This window comes from Oryx dammah, unplaced genomic scaffold, assembly GCF_014754425.2.
Source record: "Oryx dammah isolate SB20612 unplaced genomic scaffold, SCBI_Odam_1.1 HiC_scaffold_25, whole genome shotgun sequence".
Lineage (NCBI taxonomy): Eukaryota > Metazoa > Chordata > Mammalia > Artiodactyla > Bovidae > Oryx > Oryx dammah.
The window spans coordinates 6606524-6626160 of record NW_024070209.1 but is presented as its reverse complement, the minus strand read 5'-3'; the positions used below and the strand labels follow the sequence as shown (position 1 = coordinate 6626160).

The 19637-nt window shown below is 47.0% G+C and overlaps 1 protein-coding gene across 50 annotated transcripts in view; it reads right to left on the bottom strand.

Moving 5' to 3' along the window:
* MAP4K4 (mitogen-activated protein kinase kinase kinase kinase 4) overlaps positions 1-19637 on the bottom strand; it is a 152256-nt gene that overhangs the window by 10988 nt on the left and 121631 nt on the right. For 4 of the 50 annotated variants that reach the window (XM_040267714.1, XM_040267718.1, XM_040267726.1 and 1 more), the window contains exons 16-27: positions 16605-16838; positions 15537-15643; positions 13662-13813; positions 12656-12753; positions 12098-12106; positions 10590-10765; positions 9931-10051; positions 8770-8961; positions 6599-6716; positions 6135-6305; positions 4290-4433; positions 965-1099 (exon numbers count right to left, since the gene is read on the bottom strand). In XM_040267714.1, the coding sequence (XP_040123648.1) occupies positions 965-1099; positions 4290-4433; positions 6135-6305; positions 6599-6716; positions 8770-8961; positions 9931-10051; positions 10590-10765; positions 12098-12106; positions 12656-12753; positions 13662-13813; positions 15537-15643; positions 16605-16838 (1657 nt within the window). Of the gene's footprint in view, positions 1-964; positions 1100-4289; positions 4434-6134; positions 6306-6598; positions 6717-8769; positions 8962-9930; positions 10052-10589; positions 10766-12097; positions 12107-12655; positions 12754-13661; positions 13814-15536; positions 15644-16604; positions 16839-19247; positions 19410-19637 lie in introns of all 50 variants that reach the window. The other 46 variants (XM_040267716.1, XM_040267731.1, XM_040267733.1 and 43 more) reach the window with 22 other exon arrangements.

Here is a 19637-nt window from a genome sequence, read left to right as displayed (position 1 = left end):
TGCAGGGTCACTCAATCTCTCTAATAGCAGGGTGGCACTCACACTCATTAGTAACCAGTGAGCTGAGGGCTGTGAACAGATTACAGCAACAAGATGACACCACCAAGGACTGGAATATCCCTGAGAGCAGAAGCGCTGACCCAGAAGAACAGAAAACACAGAAGTGGAAATCAACATCCAATAGGCCCCTCACATCCTCAGTCTTAAATATACAGAGAAACCAGTTGCTCATCCTCTCAACTTTCCATTTCAAATGCAATTAAACACATCATCTCACTCATAAAACTGTAATTGGGCTAAGCACCATCGTTCCTCCTTAATTTCCAATGTTAATTGAGCCAGTATTTTGATTTTTTTTTCCCCAACACACACAAAAAATGTATTTTGGTTTTTTTCTTGTAAAATCTTATGAGAAGCATGAATGTTGCAGAGAAATGAACAAAAAAGTTGCCACAAAATGCTGCCTGGCCAGCAAGATTCCCTCCTCAGTGACGAACACAGTAGCTGTGCACAGTGCATTTTATTCAAACCGACAGGCCAAAATTCTTTAGGTAAACTCTCAAACATTCCATCAGTGACTGCCAAGGACCCACAGTGCTTCGAGTGAGAATCAGCTTGCAGGACCAAGGAAGAATCCAAGGGGCCTGGCGTTCTTCAGGCAATGCTTTCTTAACGAGGTTCCTCTGAACCCCATCTTACAGAGAAGAATGTGGACTGTCCAAAGTCAGGGTGATGGAAGTTGGGGACGGCTGAAGTGAACCTGATTATGAGTCAAACGGAGCCCTGCGGACCTCAGGATTAGAAGGTGCTTCAAATGAGCTAGGAGTATCAGAGACAATGAGCTGGGAGTATCAGAGACAGGTTTCTCACTAAAGAAACTTAAGCTTCAGAAACACATAAATTTTAAACAAAAGATAAACTGAACCTCTGAAAAGCAGAGCCCTTGCAGCCGTGGCGGACTTACCAACTTTATAATGCACACAGCCTTCCAGGTCCCCTACTGTCGTCCAGCCCTGCTTCTTCTCAACCTCTGGGTCGTTGTGAAGTATTTTATTTCTTAACCAGGACAAATAGTAGACACGTAACTTATCCTTTTTGCCTAGCAAAAAAATAATCAGTACTTTACATGCATATTCAAAATTAGGTATCTTTGTTAACAAACAGTAATCAAAATAAACTGCAATAAACAATAAATACCATCCCCTTCCCCCACCGCAAGGGAATCGTTTTGTATCAGTTTCACTAGAAACTCAATTCAAGCTATTAGGTCATCTGATTCTTAAAATCTTCTGGAGTAACTATGGTTTCCCATTTAAGAGCACAAAAGGGTTTCACAGATCACCCAACTTGGGGACTTCAGTCCAGCAAAAGGCAAGCCATAAACTAATGGACGCAACACAGAGAGCTAACAGAAGACTCCTACCCAGAACATGTGAAGCACTCCTATATGTCAATTAGAAGAGAGAGAACCTAGCAAGCAAGAAGATCAAACAAGTCAAATCTAAAGGAAATCAACCCTAAAGGAAATCAACCTTGAATATTCACTGGAAGGTCTGATGCTGAAACTCCAATACTTTGGCCACCTGATGCAAAGAGTTCCCTCACTAGAAAAGACCCTGATGCTGGGAAAGACTCAAGGCAAAAGAAGGGGGCAGCAGAGGATGAAATGGTTAGATATCCTCGCCGACTCAATGGACACGCGTGTATGCAATGCTAAGTAATTTCATTTTGAGCACACTCCGGGAGATAGTGAAGGACAGGGAAGCCCAGCATGCTGCAGTCCATGGGGTTGCAGAGAGTCGGACATAACTTAGCGCCTGAACAGCAGCAAACCTAGCCGAAGTATTGAGCAAAAGCACCCAGAACAGACAAAAGAAGTCATCACACTGATCCATAACAAAGTACTAGCTCTCAGCTGTCCAAAAAGGCTACACACTGCATGAGCCCACCTAGGACATTCTGGAAAAGGTGATAGAGAGCAAAAAAAGGTCAGGTGTTACCCATGGGCTTCGAGGAAGGGATGGAGCACAGAGGATTTTTAGGGTGATGCAACTTGTCTGTATGACAGATAAAATTATGCATGTGTTCAACCCAGAGGACACACACACAGAGAGAACCTAAACTGTGGATTTCAGCTAATAATGCATTAATACTGGTCCAGCCACTGCAACAAATGTCAGAGAAGAGGGGAAACTGGAGGGGGCCAACGTAAGACTGTCTATACTTTCTGGTCACTTTCTCCGTAAACATAAAATTGCTCTAGAAAAAAAGTGAGACACAAAAGAAATATTTTTGCCATTTATTTGAGTTCAGTTCAATGAAGGCAAAAAAACAGACATCAAACCATACCTAGTATATACTAAGGTGTTCAAAGTCAGGACAGCACTTCCTCAGGTGGGTGGGGGTGTGGGGGGGGGGGCGGGGGGTGGGTGTGTGTGTGTGTGTGCGCGCGCGTGCATGCGTGGTGGGGGTGCAGGGTGGTGGGCAATGATGGAAGCAATGCAGGAGTGCCGTGGGTGGGTAGAGGAGCTGGGGGCTACCCGATGGCTAACTGTGACTCTTCCAGGGCCTGTGCACTTGCTGTATTATGTCTTATACTTCAACACAATCGTAAGTTTTGAAGAATTTCTGAATGTGGGAAGACAACATTGTTTTACGTACAGTGTTTTATTCCCACACTGTGAGATACACTTATAGAAATGAGAAGGAAATATATTAAAAAGTTAACAAGAACTCTCTCTCTCAGATAGTGATTACATTTTATTTTCTTTTTCCTAAGCTTTTTTTCCCTTGTTTTTGAAGTTTCCTACAATTGACGTGTTATTGCTTTTATGATTTTGAAAACCAATGAAAGCTATAAAAAATACAAAAAAAGTGGCCCCCCAAAATGGTATCAGTTGATTACTGATCCACACAAATCACCTTGCTCACTGGATCACAAAATGAAGTTTTAACCATTTTCAGCTGCAGATTTATTTTCCTCCAATTCGAAAACCTATTTTCCATCAGCACTCAAGTCTTAAATGGTTGTTTCCTCATTTAAGTAGGAGACGGATGGTGAAATTTTTGCATTTCAACAGAGATCTTACTTAAAACCAAAAATCTATTTGAAAACTAAAAATTATTGCAAGAAATCTGTTACATATAAATAAATACAACAAGTTTGAGTTAGTCGACAATTAAATCAAAATCACTGTGGGTAATGAGGAGACAGGTCTTACATTCCTGCATACTCTTTAACCCCAGCAAAAATGCAGATTAGGACGTTATGATCCAGGCAACATGGATTCACATGCTGAATGGTTAAGTGAGTTACAAAGATACTTATGAAAATGTTTACAGGAGAGGGGAGAAAAGGAATAAACGGAAGTTACAACAGAAGAAAATAAACTTTAGTGTCATCCATGCAGAGAAACATTTTGTAGCCGCACAGAATGGCTATCAGGAAGGAACACGGAAAAACAACCTACAGGTTTGGACAAACGAGAATGGCAGGGACGCAGCTCAACTTCAGGACAGGGGGTGCCAAGCGTGAGTAGACGCCGACTGTATGGACAACAGTGCATCACACATCTGGTCAAACCATCTCGTCAGTATACGGGCATCGTAGTGTCCCCTCAACAGGTTGCATGACTATTTTTATATATTATATTATACTATATTTTTATTTTCAGTATGTATATGCTTACAAGACTGGAAGTCAAAAAGTGAAGTTAACAGTTCTTTGGATGAACTGATTTTACGATTTATTCCTCCTCTTTGCTCTTCTGCAGTATTTCTTACTTTCTACAATCAACATACATAATTTATACCAAGAAAAATGCTCCTCCTAAAAAGAAACTTAGAGCAAGTGCTGACAGATATGGGAAAAAACCCCAAAACCATGGTTTTACTGGCCATGGCAAAGAACAGTTCTTTTTGCATCCAAGAGTCCTGTGGGAAGAAGTGGACACAAACCCACACCCTGACCAGGACAGGCTGCGGGCGTGGTGGCGAGGTGGGGATGGAGCAGGCGGGCAGGCGGGCAGGCGGGCGGTGGGGTGGGATGGAGACGTGGAGCAGGAAGCACAGGAGCGGGCTCCAGGACAGCTCAGAGGAGCCCCACCCGGTCGCAAGTGCACAGAGTGGGTCCCGTCTGAATACGCTTTCCTATCACATTATTGTAAAATCATGCTATGGTTCTATTTTTGAGCCATCACTTTGGAAAACGAGCTCACTCAAGCTCCAAGTGGGGAAGCACCGCACTTTTAAACAGTGCTGGTGGCCTGCTCTCCCAAACCCACACTTACCAGATATCGTCACTAAGACGTTCAAGCCTTCCAGGACATCCATCTGCTGAAATCGCCTTCTGTTGATCAGAGGATACACCTTCCCTTGGCCACTTCTGTCCAGCAGCATCAGGCCACTCTCGGTACCCACCAACAAGTTCACCCCTACGTCAAGGACACAGAAAGACCACAATTTTACACTGTGCGTGGCAGATGGCCTTGTATGGAGCAAACAGCGCCACCTCTCAGGATAAGAGTGGTTTCCTCAAGTCACCCACAAACAGAGATGCTTAGGATGTGTGTGCTCAGTCACTCAGTCATGTCTGACTCTTTGGGACCCCATGGAATAATAGGCCGCCAAGCTCGTCTGTCCATGAAATTCTTTAGGCAATAATACTAGAGTGGGTTGCCACTTTTTTCTCCAAAGCTAAGGATAGTCAGAGCTTAAAGTACCCAAACTGCAACAAATCACCATGGAGGGGAGAGGGTGGAATATTCGTTTACACATTAATATAAAAAGGATCTAAGGGGGCAGTGAGCTCGCTTCATTCCTGATCCTCCAGCTTCAGGGTTTTCCTCAGTAGCCCCAGAACATCCGAGACCACCATCTCCTGGGTACCACAGACTCTCCATCTTATCTATACTATCAAACAACCAGACAGACAAACCTTTGTCCAATGTCATGATCCCCACCTGCTTCCTTCAACATCTGTCTTTGCTCGGGAAATCTAGAACGAGCCATACACAGCCCCCTTAGTCCCTAACAGATTGTGATCAACCCGGCATCTATCACTCAGTTTCAGGTTTTCTTAAAGACCATCCTTCATCATCTTTAAGAAACAAACAGCTGCATTTGGTCCTCGGTCCCTCTTTTCTTAGAAGCAGTATATATCGGGCACACCCCAGCTCCTTCTCCCCAGCCGTGTCCCGTCTCCCTCCCCATTTTCCCACACCTGCTCTGGCTTCCCCCAGTGGCTGAGGGGTAAAGAATCTGTCTACAACGCGGGAGCCACAGGTTGGAGACATGGGTTCGATCCCTAGGTTCGGAAGATCCCCTGGAGAAGGAAATGGCAACTCATTCCAGTATTCTTGCCTGGGAAATCCCGTGGACAAAGGGACCCGGGGGGCTACAATCCACAGAGTCACAAACAGTCAGACATGGCTGAACAACTAACACTTTCACCAGGTACGTGTAAAATAGACGGCTAGTGAGAAACTGCTGTATAGCACAGGGAGCTCAAACTTGGTGCTCTCTGATGACCTAGAGAGGTGGGAATGGGTGGGAGTAGTGGGGTACTGGGGGGTGGAGAGGGAGGTTCCAGAGAGAGGGGACATATGTATAATAATGATTGATTTTCACTGTTGTATGGCAGAAAGCAACACAGTATTCTAAAGCAATTTTCCGCCAAGTAAAGAATACATTTTCCAAAAAGGTCCACATCAAAAACAGCAACAAAAACACAACAAAACCCCCCCAAAGCTTCACTTAGATGCCATCTTAAGTCACAAAGAGTCAGGAAAGACTGTTAAACTGAAACATTTAAAGAAAAGCAATTTGACAGATTTCTTCATTCTCCCTATAAATATGGGCCAAATCAAATGCCTTTCTCATCTTTTTCTCCTTTTTTATACAAAGTGATGAAGATCAGTCACTCTGTCCAGTACATGATGGCTGAAACAAGGGCAAGTCTGTGTGCCTGCAGGATTCCATGGGACAACGTGCTCAAGGGATGTCAAGAGTCTTCCACCTCACCCACGAACAACGCTCCCCAAACCCCCGAGACACCCCAAGCTGTACTTCTCCAAATGACCGGTCCACCCTTGAGAATAAAAACAGAAGCGTTCGAATGGCCCAGAGACACCTACCCCACAAGGCGGCGCACAGGATCTCGGAGTTAAACCTCTTCTTGTATTTGCGAATCTCTGGGGTGTCGCTCTGGGGCCGAGTGTTGGTGGGATTGACATTGACCACTGAGCCCTTCCGCGTAGGATCTTGCCTCATGGCCTCAGGTCTCATTCCATCACAGGAAAACCCCACTGAAACATATGACACTGGAATTACTTCTGTCTCCATGGGGGCTCGGCCTGCTCCCTTCCCCAATATGCGTCCATGAAAGATTCATGTTGAGACCCGCTCTTTGCCGAGGAATAGAAACTCGTAAGAAATGGACATGAAAAATCGACTATGGTGCTCACTGCAAAAAGTGCCAGTGGGGTGTGCATCTGGCCTGAGGCCTGAGCCTGCCAACCACCACTACACATGCTCATCAAACCAAACAGAGTGAGAAGTACCCTGCCGGTGGCTGCTTGCTTGCTGCTGTATTACTTACCCACAGAAGTCACTGTTGTCCCGCTAGATGGAGAAATCTGTAGTAATCTGGGGTCTATAAAAGGTGTAAAGGAGGAGGAAGATTTGTGTTTCTGGAGTGTGTTACTAGCGGACTGAGTCTGCAATGTAAATTTCAGTCGTATTAATACAATGACAGTAAAAGAACAAACACAAAATACTTCAACCCACTGCTGCACTGCTCTGCTTCCCAATACAGAAGACTGATCCCCTTGCTTCTTCCCCCACCAAATGCTCTGCAGGCACCTCTTTGTGTGAACCCCACAACCCCTAATACAGGCTATTTAACCAGGAGCCAAAGAGAGCAACCCCTCTTTCCAGAAACATCGTTCCGGTAAGACAGAACGCGCAAGCTACCAGCAACATCTATACTTCACAAGCTCCTCGGGTTTTTAATAAATAATCATAATGAAAACTCCTAAAGAAAGTTGGAAATGTGTTGACCTCAATTCATCCGTTTTTGAGTTTGTTCTCCTGCCCCCCAAAAGTCCAATGAATGTATGTTGGAATACCGACAAATCTTAAGTCTTATATCACTTATTTTAAAGTGAGCCTCTTGCCAGAAACTACAGAAGCTTCGGCCACCATCGTTTTAGGTGTATCATCAACTCCGTATCAAACAGCGGGGCTCATTAGTGAAAGGTGCCAAGGCATATTCTTTTGCTCTTTTAGGAAGAGTGTTTTGGTTAATAATGTAGCTTAAGACAAAAAAAAAAGAAAACACAAAGAAAGTGAAACAAATTGTTAAGTGGAAATGTAATGACAATTAAAAACAAACAGAAATATAAACTTGCCAGTTTAGTGAGTTAAGGGTTATTGTACATACTGTACATTAGAGCAAAATGGAGCCAAGTTTAAACGTAAGAAGGAATGTAATTGTAGGTGGGGTATATAAGTGGAGAGAAAGACATGTCTGACCACTTCGTTTGTCCTGTAACCATTTCACTCCCCAGGGCAGCTGAATCATGAGTCTTGCAGCCAACCCCCTCAACCCCCCCTGAGCTCCCCACTTCCCACCTGGCACAGCTGTCTCCTGGCAGACTTTGCCCCTGAGCACTACCCCCCATCCCCGGGTCTACAGCTGGGGCCCATCCACCCAGTGGCAATCAGTCTGATGCTGAGCCTGCCTTAGAAGCCACTGATTTCCCCTGGGTCCTCAAGGGGAGAGGATTATTCTAATAAGAGAACGAAAACAGGAGCAGATGGGCAGGCCAGCAGCTCAATGCTTACATTGACAAGATCAGCTGAAGCCACATGCTACTGCAACCTTCAACAAAGGCATTTAAGCCACACCTCCCATGAAGACGGTCAGTTGTGTGACTAGGGATGGGGCCCATGGTGAACTGTCACTGCACTTGGGGCCATGACTGTCTCCCTAGGAGAAAGAATCACCCAACCAGCACCCAGACTGAGACCACAGCCATGTCTTCCAACAAGCACACAGGATTTCCCATTCAAAAGCTGAAATTAAAAGCACACTCAGTTCTCTGCCCTTCTTGTTTAACATCTTAATTTTCTAGGTTTCCCCCCAAAAGTATCTGGCCTCTTAAACTATGAGTGATTGTAAATTTCAAGGACAGAAACCCTTTCAACAAGGTTGGCAAAAATAAATAAGAGTAACCAACCAATAATACCTCTCAGAAAAAAAAAAAAAAATCCAGCCCTTTTTGAGGGAATTTCCTGTACAGAGCGACACATTTGTCCTGATAAGGCCAAATCTGCTCAACCAAATGTTTCTGTGTTTTATTTACTGGATATAAAGAATGAAAAGGGCAGATTCCACAAAAGACTACCAGAATTTCATGCCAAATACATAAAGGATCTGAGAACACAACAATTGTTTTATTTAGACTTTTTTTGAAAAATGAACTGAATCAGAAAAGCCATGCAACTACTTATCTAGGGAAAAGCAAACGGTGAACTGGCAAGTCTGGAGGGCAATCGCTCTAGGGTTAAGGGGTCTGTATACAGACCTGAACATGTTACTGGGGGTGGGGGTGGGGGGGTGGGGGGATGGGAGAAAAGGGGAGGTGACCGAAGAAGGCGGGCGGGGAGGGGAGGTGAGGGCAGGGCGTGGGGAGGTCTCTGCAAACTAGCTCCTAAGCGGTGCTGGTCTAACCCTGGGAGAGCAGCCAGCTGTGGTGCGAGACATACCTCATTAGTAGTGAGCTTGTCCTGGGGTGTCTGTGGGGACATGGTGGGTGTCGGCTGGCTGGAGGATGGGGAAGAGGAGGTGGAGGAAGTGGAGGAGGAATGGCTTTGCTGTAAGAGATCTGGCAAGAGGTGAATGCGACCCGCAAAGCCATTGCTCTCATGATGGCTGGCGCGCTTTTGGTCAACTGCACTCTGCAGAGAAAAAGGCACACTGGTCTCGCTCAGCACCGCTGACAATGCCGAAGACCCTACTGACCCTGCCTGCTGCGGTGCTGGGTGGCTCCGCAGGCTCTGCCGAGTCATCAAGGCAAGACTGGAGGGCACCAGCTGGGTCTGCTCCCACCTCCTCGCCAAGAGCCTCGGCTGAGCCAGCAGAAGCCACGGCAGAACCCACGCCACGCTAGTTTATCTGCCACGGGAGCTGATATCACCAAACTACTGGCCTTGTCTCCTTTCTTTCCAAATCTCTCTAAAGCCTTAAAAAGCGCACTGAAACTTCGCTGAACTCTCATCTTTCCTGGGCCACTTCCCGCCTTCCATCCAAATGTAGTGCCAGAGCATGAAACACAGTCAGGGAGAGGCCTGCAGTTCTAGACAGGAGCCCTGCTCTGCTTACACGAGGAGAGCATCACTTTCCTTCCCTCTAAGCTAAGAAGTGAACGGGCAGTTGTAAAACTTGGTAGCCCGGAAGGAGCACATCTCAGGGGTCACAGGTTAAATATTCCACGTAGGAAGAGACTACACCCGAGCACAGAACAGAGACCGCCCCCCTAACCCCTTTGGCTCCAGGAGGCTCTTGGCTCCTGGGTGGCTCCTGCCTGCCCCAGCCGGTCCCACCTCAGCCCCACAGCCTCGCGGAGCCGAGAGCTCCATGCACACCTCCCAGCTGCCCTGCTTCAGACACAGGCTGCGGGGCTCGCATGGGGCTGGGAGGGGAGCTGCCACACAACATGCGAGGAGGGCAGGATTGGGGGACGCTGCCGGCCGCCCCGGGGGTGTGCGGCACACGCCTGCCTCCCACACCCCAGCCCCGCTGCCCTCCAGGCCTGGTTAACGTGAGAACAGATGACGATGCAGAAACAGCATGAGTGAGTGGATGAGCAAGTGGGTTAATGACCACAGGAGCAGCTTGGCCTCTAACCGCGCGGAGCGCATGGGTACCTGGCGGACGATCAGCGTGCCCTCTTTGGATGGGGTCAGGGCTGGTTCACTCTCCACGTCGTCATGGACAACCATGGTTTTCACGGACTCCGTTTCACCGTTGCTCAAGTTCAGAGATGATCTGTTGAGACACAATCCAGACGTGAGGGGCCATGACTCCCAAGCCAAAGATACACTGGTTACGTTTTCCACCTTCTCAGGGACCTAAGGCTATAGGTATAAAGTTTCCCCAAGGAAAAGGAACTGAAATTTCCCTTTTGTCACAGCCTCAAATTAAACAGAGAAAATGAGAAACCAGGAGTCCTAGAGAGAGGCACTGACATGCACACACACAACCAAAAGAAGGGGGGACAGGCAGGCTCGCTCCACACAGGGACACATTCGACTTCACAGGGTCAGAGGACAGGGCTGGAAACCTTGTCCCAGCCGGAAAGAAGGCCCGGTGGGGGGGACACTCGTGAGTGCGTGCTCAGTCGTGTCTGACTCTCTGCGACCGCATGGACTGTACTGGAGTGGATCGCCATTTCCTTCTCCGAGGATCTTTCCGACCCAGGGATCGAAGCCGCATCTCCTGCCCTGGGCAGGCGGGTCCTTTACCACTGAGCCCCCTGGGAAGCCCACGGGGACACTCATCCTCCCTAACGCTCAGCGGGACTGACGCGGCTCTGGGGTCCTCCGGGCCAGACGTGGGCTCCTCGGCCCCTTCCTGCTCCGCGTCGTCGTCCTCCTCGTCCGTCGTCCCCGACTCCTCGCTGGAGGAGGAGTAGTCCGTCACCTTGTGCGGCGGCCGCACGTCCTCCACGGCCCGCAGCTCTTTGGCCAGCGCCGTCAGGTCCTAGCGCGGGGCACAGAGGAGCGTCAGGGGGCGGGGGAGGCGCAGCGCGGCGGCCGGCGCCTCGTCCCAACCCTCCATCAGACAGCCATTCGGTTTTGAAAAACTGTCTTGTAGGGAGTCTACTGGTATCATGAAGCAGCGCTCTTAACGCTTTTGATAGGAAAGACCAAGAAAAGTCAAAAAGCTGGAAGAAACAGAAAGGATTTTTTTTAGAAATCACAGATGCTGCACCCACAGTTTAAACCTGATGGCCGTCTGTTTATGATGAGCTGAGAATATTTTTCTAACTATCAAATTCTATTTTTTTGTTTCAAGTTCTACATTTTATATATATATAACCAAAATAAAACATTCAAAAAAAATGTATGCTGCATTCTGGCATAACTACACCACTTGCTGCTTCCTCTCTGCTAGACAGAAAATTCTAAATCAACAAATGTGTGCAAGATAGATCTTGGTAGTTTGTTGATATTTGGCCCTGTGGCAAAGTCTTCTTTTAAGGAGATGTTCCAAAAAGCAAGAAGATTCTAGTTAAAGAGGGGTGATTTAAACTATTTATTTAGGGAGGTTTTTAACCCCAACTTTTATTTTGAAAAATGTCCAACTTGCAGAAAAGTCAAAGACAGTGAAGTGAGTACAGTGTATGCCTCACGTCTGGCTTCACAGACTGTCAACCACTTGCCACGTTCCTGAACAAAGTTCCTGACGTGTTAGGTAAGAAAATGCCCAGCGTGTGTGGCTGGGCAGGCTTCCCTACCACCGCCAGGACCATGCACGCAGGAGGGAAAGCTGCCTGGGGTTACTCACAAGCGCATCAGCCCTCTTTACTGTTCTATGTGAAGATTTTTTAGAGTCAATCAATTATCAATTATCCAAATACAACTTTCCAGCTTGATTGTTATCTCTACTCTACATCTTCATATGGAAGCTCGAAATATGTACCTGTCCATTTAAAATTCTTTTTAGAAGTCAGGCTACGTGGCCCCACTTCCTTCTGGCAGAGTCTCTTCTCGCCAGTTAAGAACCTGCTTCTTTGCTTTGCACCTGAGCCTCTGAGACAAGAAAGCAAGGACTGACCTGGCCTCCTGCTTGCAACTTCATGAGTACAGCTGTGGTTTTTTGTTACAGTGAGTTTTTTTTTTTTAAGCTGTATTTAATAATAAGCACACAAGGCGAATTTGGGGTGTTAAGAAAGATGAAGCAAAAGTTTAGGGCTTTTTAGTTTGAGAAAAGAGCAAGTTGAGGAAGGAAGAGGCATGCAGGTGGAACACAGGCCGAGTTTAATGGCAGTCAGAATGTGCTCAGGTGCTGAGCTGTTTAGACGGGGCTTACCACTTCACCCTGCAGTCGGCGGGGGTCCGTTGAGCCAGAGAAGCCATCGGTGAGAGGGAACGCACAGCACAGGGAGCAGAGAGGAGAGAAGTGGGAGGGGGCACAGAAATCAGTGCAAGCAAAAGGCAAAACCCCGGAAGCCTCAGACCCCCAGTGTGCCCAGTGACAGGGCAGCTGCCGCATCGAGGACGAGAGAGACAGAACAGCCACCCTGCTGCCCCACGGGCCAGAGGCAGGATGTAAACCCCAGGGAGTTTAAGAAGGCGAGGGGAGAAATTTCTTCTTAAAGCCAGTGTTTTAGATGCCCACTCACCAAGAACATGTAAAGGTTGATGCCAAACAAAGAGATAGAAGGCTTTTCTTTTATATTGTTTTAAATGACTGGGCGGGCAGTGGGGCGCAGAGCACAAGTGTGTCTGAGGTTTACAGCTTTCCTTATAACCCCTCAAATGTGCAAGGCCCCACAGGGAGGCCTGCAGCCTTCGCAATGACACGGCTTTAAAAGAAAGCTCTCGCTCAAGCTTGAAATGAGTAAAATGGATTTTGTGCAATTCTTACAGCAGGCTTGAGAGGTCTAAACACTTCCTTTTTATCTTCAGGCTTTTTTGCTGCGTTTTCAAGGCGCTGAGATGGCGAGCCTTCAGATTTGGATGATGCTGTGAGGTTCAGAGATGAGAAAGAGACACGTGAACATCGGAGGGTGGCCCACGAGGCCGCCCAGCCCACCTGGCCATGATCACCTCCTGTTGGTCCTGCCCGCTTGTCAGCCATGCTCACGGTAAGGGCTCCCTCCACACACAGGTCTGAACCCCGGGTTTCTGACCCTTCCTGAGAACCCTTGACTGTCATACTGCACTAATACGTGTTCACAACTTGTTACATTACATCAATGATACCGAGGGAATTTCCGCTAACCTATTATTAAGAGTAGGTGAGGATAACCAATATCGATGACAACACTGATGGAATTTATGCTGAGAAGAGTGGGTTCAAAGCTCAGTTTGGACATTTAGCTGAACACCTTGGAGGAGTCAGGGAAACTCACTAAAGTACAGTTATTTGAACGTACACAATGGAGACACTATATATATCCATCTCCTGGGGGTTGCTATAAGGATTAAGTGAGAAGATGTTCAACAAGTGTAAACTCTCAAAACTTAACTCTTTACTGTTAAAATTATGATGACTATTTGTGTCACTAGCAAACCTACACCAAAACATTGTATGGTAATATGCAGCTGTGAAAAACTCCAGGTCTTTTCCATGACTGACAAGGATTTCCACAGTCAACTCTTAAACAACATGCGGTGGAATTCTGAAGGTCCACTCATGCGTGGAGCTTTTTCAACAAGTCAATAATTCAGTACTGCCGGACCCCCAGAGGGTTGGACCTGGGTGGTGTAACTATGGATGCAAAGGAACTAGGGGATGGAGGGCTGACTATGGAAGAGGATTTTCAACTGCTGGGTGGGGTGGGGGTGCGGGGTGTCCCTAAACCCTGGGTGTTCAAGGGTCACCCCGTGTGGTGAGCATGGAGAGGGAGAAGAAAGGAAAGACAGCCTACATCTCACTCTGAAGCGCTCCCCAGAGCCACTCTGAGACCCCGGGTGGGAGCCGGGCTGGGACCCTGAGTTGCTGGACCCCGAGGAGCTGCCACTGCCCGGCCTGGGCGCCAGCTTCTCCACTCTCTCCCAGAGCAGCCTCGGCTCGATGCTGCTGTTGGAGAAAAAGACAAGAGAACCACTCAGGCTTTGTCCCGAGACACAGTGTCAGACCAAGCACCGTGTTGTCACTGAGATGCAGCAGTAATGAGGACATCAGCCCACAAACAGATGTAACATGAAAATCACCAGAAGTGACAGCAGTGTTATCCAGTGGTTTTACCTCAGGTAGCTGAACACACCGAAAATGTGAAAGACATTCTACCGTTGTTGTTCAGTTGTTAAGTCATGTCTGACTCTTTTTGTGACCCCTGGATTGCAGCCTGCCATGCTCCTCTGCCCATGAGATTTCCCAGGCAAAAATACTGGAGTGGGTTGCCATTATCTCCTCCAGGAGATCTTTGCAACCCAGGGATCAAACCCATATCTCCTGCACTGGCAGGCTGATTCTTCATCACTTAGCCACCAGGAAAGCCCATCCAACCATTAGTGGACCCCGAATCTTCTTTGGGCATGAAGAGGAAACGCTACTATTCCATCTACAAGTGTCACTATTTTGTCTCAGCTACAAACTCAGTTTCTTATTATGAAAAATTCCACCCATGTGATTACACACAAAATCATACTATTTCCAGTACCTGCTGCTGTCAAGAATTGATTTTTCGGTGATCGGGGCTGGAAGCGTGACCAGCACATGGGCTGTGGCATACCCGTGCATCGGACACCCCACAGCACCGGCTTTCTAGGTTAAGAATTAACACATGGACTCAGGCACAAGAGGCCCCTGCAGCCCACCCTGACTGCTGACAGCTGAGAAAGTTCTCCATGAAGCAAGCTCCTGGGTTGTTACCCATTCCACTGCCTCGGGTTATCCTGTGACACCAAGTTTGGAGGCTCAGTGATGATCAGGGTACAAAACCCTTCACACAACCTCTTGTGAGTTGCTGAGCTGGAGAACATGGTCGCCACCAACTACATGAGGTAATGGAACCCTTCAAATGTGACCAGTGCAGCTCAAGAAATGAAGTTTTAATTGTATGTAATGTTAATAAGCTCCAAATTTAAGCAGCCTCATGTGGCAAAAGCAACCCACTCCAGTATTCTTGCCTGGAAAATCCCATGGACAGAGGAGACTGGTGGGCTACAGTCCACGGGGTCGCAAAGACTTGGACAGGACTTAGTAACTAAACTACTACCAACACCCATGTGGCTAACAGCTACTCTACAGAACAGCTCTAGAAACTGAAAACATCCTGTGGTTAATCCACAAGCTTACCACCAACTCGAAGTCGACCACTGTCTCTCTCTCGTGGCTTGTGTGTAATTTATATGCCACTCCCAGGGACCCCCAACATCGTTTGGATAACAAACCCTCTCGGGTCACAGCGCCCTTAGAAACCACCCTTCCCTGCTGGTCTTCCCACTTAAAACTCCCAGAGGCAGGGGTTTTGCATCTTAAAACTGCCACAATATATGGTCAGATTTCACCTCTTTCCCCTACAGATCAATTTGACATTACTCACGTGAACGGACTTAATGGCATTTTCTTTATAAAAGGATCATCTATTTGCCCCAGAACTTCCATGTTTAAGAGCACAAAAAATGTTATGCAAGGCTCAAGAGGGAGGGGATATCTGTATACTTAAAGCTAATTCACATTTTTGTACGGCAGAAACCAACACAACATTGTAAAGCAATCATCCTCCAATTACCAAAAAAAAAAAAAGACGGCAGGACACGGTGCGGCAGACCTGCCCTGAGCTTGGCTCGTCACTCACCTGGTGGAGTTTCTCTGACCAGCTTGGTTATTCTGCTGCCCACTGCCCTGCAGTGGTGAATCCCGGCGGGATAGGACGGGGGACCGTGACGTTGTTCTCACAGGAACCTTTGGGTACCAAATACAGCGATTAAACTACTGGAAAAATGAGAAAACAAAGGCTTTCCTACCAACCCCCTCTAAGGTCGTCCTAGCTCACCACTCTTTTATCACACTCCTACCCCCGCCCGCCAAGCCTCTCTGCCCTCTAGTGACTCGACAGAAAGAGGAAACGTGGGCAGAGGCACCAGGCCCGCCTTTCTAAGCCCCTGTCACGTCTGAATGGTGCTGGCATGAAGCGTGGTGGCAGGGGACGTACAAAAGCATTTTGCTGAGATAATGTGAGAATCAGGGAAATAAGCTCAAAGAAACCAAACAATGGCTTACAAATGGATGGGCAAGAAACAAAAGATGTTGGAAGCAAGAAAATATTCAGAGGAAGCAAGTTCCGAGTGGAGGGGAAAAAAAAATTAAAATGTGACTTTTTGTGGAATTTCAACATTAACAACCAAACCCCAAATTTCAGAAACATTAAAAATGAAAGAAAAAAAAAAAAAAAGAAAACCCAAACAAACGCCAAAATCCCTCAATTAAAAAAAAAAGTCTGCTTTGGGAAACATGTTCATTTTTTCCCTTATGAGATCTTTTCTGAAATTTTTGATATTACTTAGCAGTGCAGTCATTTATAACTTCTGTATAAACTTGACAAGACAGCTGGTAAAATATATTTTGATCCTGTCTGTTCTAGATGCATACTCTTTGTAGATGTACTCTTATTAAATTATTTTGGTATCTTGCATTTCAGTACAGAGTTAGAGACACCAATGAAGAAAGAGCTAACTGGCTGAGGGCTGAACGTGACTGCCTCACTACGGAATTTTCTCCCCACTGCGAGCAGTTCCTCTGCTATTGCATTACCCATTAATTCTGGTGACATCACCACACCCTTCACTAAAATCAGTAATTAAAAAATAAATAAGGAAATAAGGAAAAGGAAAAAGCAGCACACGTCTGTCTTTCTGCTCCTTACCCTTGGAGGCACCTCGTCACTGTCTGATCTAGACCAAGCCTTCTGGGCTGGGTCGGGCACCTCCGCCTTAGAGTCAGAACTCTGACTGAGCACCTCACTGCGGGAAGGTGGGCAGGGGTCCTGAGAGCGAAGATGGTGGTGTGCAAATTTGGGAGGAGAAGGGTCACTGAAGGAATGGGATCTCGAGACAGGGGAAACATTGTTCTTGAGAGATGCCAGGTGGGACCACTGTACCTTCCGAGAAAACAAAACACAACACATTCAATGCGTTCTGCAGAAAACGCTTTTCTGGTAAATATCAAATCCAGAGAGAGCGCCAGGGCGGTGGGGGACCCACACAGGGCGGCTTGGGACTAGGTCAGCCAAGCAGACAACAGCTATGCTTTGGCGGGGGCGAGGAGGGTGAGGGGGGCGGCAGGCGTCGCGCACAAGCTGGTCTGGGCAACATAATATGCAGAAAAGGACAAATGTACATTTATAAGGAAAACTCTTAGTACCCAGACAAACATTACAGAGAGTGGTAAATGTGAAGAAAAAAAAAAAAAAAACAGCGTTCTTGTCTGATGGACAACATGAGGCATGCATTTCTGCGTCAAAGCAGCTGGACAGGCAGAGAGTGGGGAGACCACAGGAGGGACATCGCCACATGTGCACCCCATCTGCCCATCCTCCCATGGCCTGGCAGGGCAAGTAACAACAGAGTCACATGTTCACTGTGCAAAGACCAACCCCGCGTGTTTTGATAGACTGTACGAGTTTAACTTAAACTCAGCCAGATTGTCAAATACACCAACCATTTTCCTTCTTTCTTCTCCCACAACTTGAAACACTTCAATCCCCTGAGAACTTTACATGTCTTTCTACTAGTCAGGAAAAAAAAGGGGGGGGACTTCAATTTCTTTAGAAATAGTCAGCAGTAGAGTTCCCTAAATGGACTGCTGAGGGGGTATTCCGTCTACTTGACACCGGAAGAAATAAGACAGTGCCTTGGCAACTGAAACCATCTGGTCACTTTTAAACTGGAGAAGCCATCTCTCAAACAATCTGTATTTTCTTAAGACTACACTTTTTGTGTTAAAATAATGGTCCAGTATTAAGATTTGCTTAATTCTAGCTATTTCATCATATTTGATGAGAACTGGAAATATTCAATCAGGACTGATTCAACGTTGCCAGGTGTAAGATCCAGAAATACTTCCAAGTTCGTGATTTCTAGGTGAGAGTCATGCAAGTTCCATTATTAGTATAATCCCAGACTTCCAAAATATTTAAGATTTTCAGGGGGAAAGCATGTAACTAAAAGCATCATCTGTAAGTGTAATAAAAAATAGGTTTTAAAATGAAGTCCTACTTGAAAAAAGGTTTTCCCCAAATCATGTTTTTGTAAGTGCAGGTTTTGGCTAAAAGCCACTTTAGACAGAAAAGGGAAAATAGAGCCTATTTCCAGGCACTACGTTAATTAGTCATCAGTATAAAAAGCAGTCTGCACAATGCAGGAGCTCCTTTTCTCTACACTGGGAGTGGCCACATAAAGAGTCTGCATTTAGGGGACGTTTAACCTTCAGCAAACCTGTTCTCCCCAGCCTCCTTCCCCCGTCATCCGTCCTGCTTTCCTCTAAAGCCCTCTCTGTTTCCACTCCTCACTTTCTGGAGCTGCCCGCTGGCTTCTGGGTCAGTTTTTCTGTGAATCAGGACACAGCTCGTCTCATAAACACCAGCCTCCCAACACTGACCCCACTGAGCTTCACCCCAGGTCTTCTTTTCCCTGTAAAACCGCTCCAAATCAAGGGTATTTACTGTAAAGTGTGTTCCAGTCCTCATCTGCTACCTCCAACTATCCCCCAACCCAGGCCAACAGCAGCTGACAGGTAAATGCAGCCTCAAGGACTCAGTGTCCAGTACTCTGGACTGCACGGCTGCAGGGAGCGAAATGCCTGAAGGCCAGCTATCTTCAGTGAGAGTGGGGACCAGCGTCTTAAGGAGCTCTGAGATCTCCAACCCAGGTTGTCTCTGCTGTCTGCTTTATCCTCCAGACAGTGTGGAGGTCCACTCCACCCAAAGCCGGGCAGGGCCGAATGCTAGGGCCGACCCAGTGACCTCTACCCTGACCTACGTCAGGGAAACCCACACCCAACCCACTTGGGTTGTAGACATTTTTGGCTGTTGAACCTTTTGAGAATCTGATAAAAGTCTCCTTCCCCTTTCCTGCTCCAAAAATATGTATGTTTATATAAAAATTAAAAAAAAAATTTTTCAGGGCCTCCCACTCATGGAACTCCCCAGGTTGAGACAAGGTCTCCCTTTGCATACTTACAACAGTAACTTTCTATAACCTAAACAGAAAAGTCTTTGCATTCAGCAAGGAGGCACTGCTTTCTGAACATCTGAGTCAGTGAAGATGGAAAGTTAGGCAGAAAGAAGAAATCACCGAATCTAGATGCTCTTAGTAAGAACCACCACCACCGTGTGGAAGAGAACCCTGGCCTTCCATACCCGCTGAGGCCAGGTTCTCTTTAGTCTTAACTCACTCTGCTAAAGTCTTCTCTTTCTAAACAAACCAAACTGAGCCGTCCGAGCAGGCTGGTGGCTTGTCGAGCCTCTGTGAGCATCTCCTTGACCCACACAGCCCACGGGCCACTCTACCTGTGGCTCGGCGGGTCTCTGCAGGGCAGGGTGCACAGACTCGGAGTTGCCACTGGAAAAAGACTCTGATCTGGAAGGCACTGGAGGTTCCAATACGCGGCCCGTCTGCTTAGACTGGGCTTCGGGGGAGCTGTGGTTAGTTTTCCTAAATCTATCTTCCACCTGCGTCAGAGAATCAGGAGACAGAACTCAGGGTTAGTAGGAGAAAAAAAAAAAAATAAAGTAGAGACACTGGAGACAGCCTGAAAGTGGAAGGATCCTAAGGAGAAGCCTTCTGTTTTCTTCAACCACAAGAAAAGAGACGGAGGCAGATAGCACAGGACAGCGATCTGAGGCAGACTCAAGAAATCTTCACGAAGATCAAAAGTGAGAGAGGTATCCTTTAAGACC